This window comes from Gekko japonicus, unplaced genomic scaffold, assembly GCF_001447785.1.
Source record: "Gekko japonicus isolate JY-2015 unplaced genomic scaffold, Gekko_japonicus_V1.1 scaffold3343, whole genome shotgun sequence".
NCBI lineage: Eukaryota > Metazoa > Chordata > Lepidosauria > Squamata > Gekkonidae > Gekko > Gekko japonicus.
In genome coordinates this window covers 76,593-79,263 of record NW_015172116.1, presented here as the reverse complement: position 1 = coordinate 79,263, position 2,671 = coordinate 76,593, and the positions used below count along the sequence as shown (strand labels likewise).

The following is a 2,671-nucleotide window of genomic DNA, read 5'->3' as shown; positions in this document are numbered from 1 at the left end:
ATATCACAGTGTGTACAAAGGTTGTCCCCCCAAGCCCCCCCCCCCCCCAGGGCTGGAAGCTCCAATGTGAAAGCATCACTCTTCAAGGCACCAACTTGTGTGTCTTCTCTGCGTGCCCTTGGGGGGAAGCGCACGGTCCTGCAGGGAAACCGAAACCCCGGGGTGCCTCTCCAGCCTGCCCTGGAGTTTCCGAGAATTCCGGCCGATAGCAAACGTCCTCGAACTCAGCCCATTCCTTTGGGTGAACGAGGCGTCTGTATCTCCGCCCACTGCGCTTGGATTTTATATTTTAAAATATTTATATCCCACTTCCGATCCACGAGATGGTAGAGCCAGGTTGCAGCCAGTCCCTCCCTCTTGGAGCTCTGGGCCGAGGGCTATGCTGGGGGACGGGGGGGTTGTGCCAGGCCCAGCTTGAGCTCGCGGCAGAGAGCCGGGATCTTTGTGGGGCCACAGTTCCCCCACCGTGAGCCCTCGCCCGCCCCTGGCCAGGCATGGCCCCCTTGCCTTTCCTCCTCTTTTAAGATGGCTTCTGTCGGCTGGCTTCTTGCTGCGTGGCCTGTGGCTGAGGGGGGTGCTGCTGAGCAGAGGCCGTGTCTGCCGTGAGTCCTGGCAGGCATCGGGTGTGTGTGTGTGGGGGGGGAGTGGGGAGTGGTCCGAGCCCCCTGCTGACCCCTGGCCTGAGGCCCTCTGCTGGCCCTGCTGTGATGGTCCCTTCCTTCCCCTGGGTGCAGGTGGCCAAGGCCACGGCAGTGGCGGATGAGGCCCTGGGCAACGTCCGGACAGTGCGAGCGTTTGCCATGGAGGACAGAGAGATGCAGTGAGTATCGCGGAGGGGGTTTCTCAGCACTTCCCTCGCTGGACTGGATGTCCAGGGCAGTGCTCCCTCTAAGCTGAGTGAGTGTGAGCTAGCTCCCAGTTTTTTAGCCTCCAGCTCACACATTTTTGCCTTAGCTCAGGAAGGATGGCTCCAGAGCAAACTGATTGATGCCATAGCCAAATGGCTGGCTCACAACTTCAACACCAGGAGCTCACAAAGTAGAATTTTTGCTCACATGACTCCACAGCGTAGAGGGAGCGTTGGTCCAGGGTCACCTGGTCTAGCAAATTCTGGGCACAAGACGTTCTCCCTTTTGCTCTCATGGCGTCTCCCGCCCGGGGTTGTTGGCGGTCTGCCTCGTGCACCATCCACCCCTCCGGCTGTGCCTTTGCCCGGCTTGCGGCCAGCTACCCCATCCTTTTCCTGGTCACTGTGATGTGTGCACGGTTCTCCCTGGTCAGCCACAGCCACCGGTCAGCTCTCCCCCTTTCTCCCCTCCCCCCCCCCGACCAGGCTGTACTCGGCGGAGGTGGATCGCTCCGGCCGCCTCAACATGAACCTGGGGCTGGGCATCGCGGTCTTCCAGGGGCTCTCCAACCTGGCGCTGAACTGTGAGTGGAAGCCGGGCTTGGGCTGCTCTCCCTGCGACGTGGGGCTCCGCTCCCCTGCCTCGAGAGGCGGCGGCTGCTGCTGTACACCAGCCCTGGGCAGTGGCAACTCTTCCTGCGGGCTCAAAGTCCCGGGCTGCTGTGAGGCCGTTGCACGGAGAAGCTGCTGGAGCTGGGAGGGGGCTGGGGCGGGAGCCGTGGGAGGGGGAGACAGGTTGTGGGGGAGGAGGGCGCGTTCCTCTCTGGGCCCGGACAGAGGCCCTGTGGGGCAGTGCCACGGGTGCCTTCCAGGGTTCCCTCTAAGCTGAGCCAGTGTGAGCAGAGCTAGCTCAGTTTTTTAGCCTCCAGCTCACACATTTTTTTGTCTCAGCTCAGGAAGGAGGGCTCCAGACTAGCAAACTACTTTATGCAGCAGCCAAATTGCTTGCTCACAACTTGAATAAGAACATAAGAACATAAGAGATGCCAATGTTGGATCAGGCCAAAGGCCCATCCAGTCCAACACTCTTCTGTGTCACACAGCGGCCAGAAGTACCAGTGCCTAGTAACAAATAAATATGCACTGCAAAAACCTTTTAGCAAGCTAATGTGTTCTATTTATGGTCATCATTTAGTAAAGTGCATCGTGTGTCATTATTTCATCCTAGTCAGGTATAAATATTCATTACATTCAATAAGCAGTAACATTCAGTCCATACAGATTGTTAACTACCAGACAATTTTACATCAGTGCTTTAAAAGTCAAGCCCCAACGGGAGTTTCTAGAATTATAAGCCCGCTTCTCCTTGCATGAAGTCTTGTATGGATGCTTTTTGCCGGTCCTACAAAAGACACATTGTGCAGCTAACATTCATGGACGGAGTGCTCCTGTCATTCTTTAATGCCAGCAGCTCACCCAGTAGAATCTTTGCTCACAAGAGTCCACAGCTTAGAGGGAACATTGGTGCCTTCTCCCCCTCTGGCGGTGGGGGGTGTGGGTGTGTCAGGGGGACTCCCCGGTTGGAGCCGGGCTCCTGGGCCCCTCCTCTCCCCCCTGGCACGCCCACCAGAGCTCTGCTCTTCCGGCTCTGCCTCCCAATTGCACTCGGCAGCTGCTGGGGGCAAGGGGGCACCAGGGAAGCCATTTATTCTGGAATCCTCCCCTCGGACAGAGACCCGCTTCCAGGCCCCAAGGCCGAAAGGCTCCAGTGCGGCTGGATTCTCTCTCTCCCCCCCCCCCACCGGATTGCTTCCGTCTCCCCCA

General features: G+C 58.3%; 1 protein-coding gene across 1 annotated transcript in view; it reads left to right on the top strand.

Annotated features, from left to right (window-relative positions):
- The window catches only part of ABCB8 (ATP binding cassette subfamily B member 8), a 12,879-nt gene that overhangs the window by 1,836 nt on the left and 8,372 nt on the right, over positions 1 to 2,671 (top strand). Inside the window, exons 3-4 of the mRNA XM_015420972.1 lie at positions 735 to 820; positions 1,334 to 1,569. Coding sequence (XP_015276458.1) covers positions 735 to 820; positions 1,334 to 1,569 — 322 coding nt within the window. The remainder of the gene's footprint in view (positions 1 to 734; positions 821 to 1,333; positions 1,570 to 2,671) is intronic.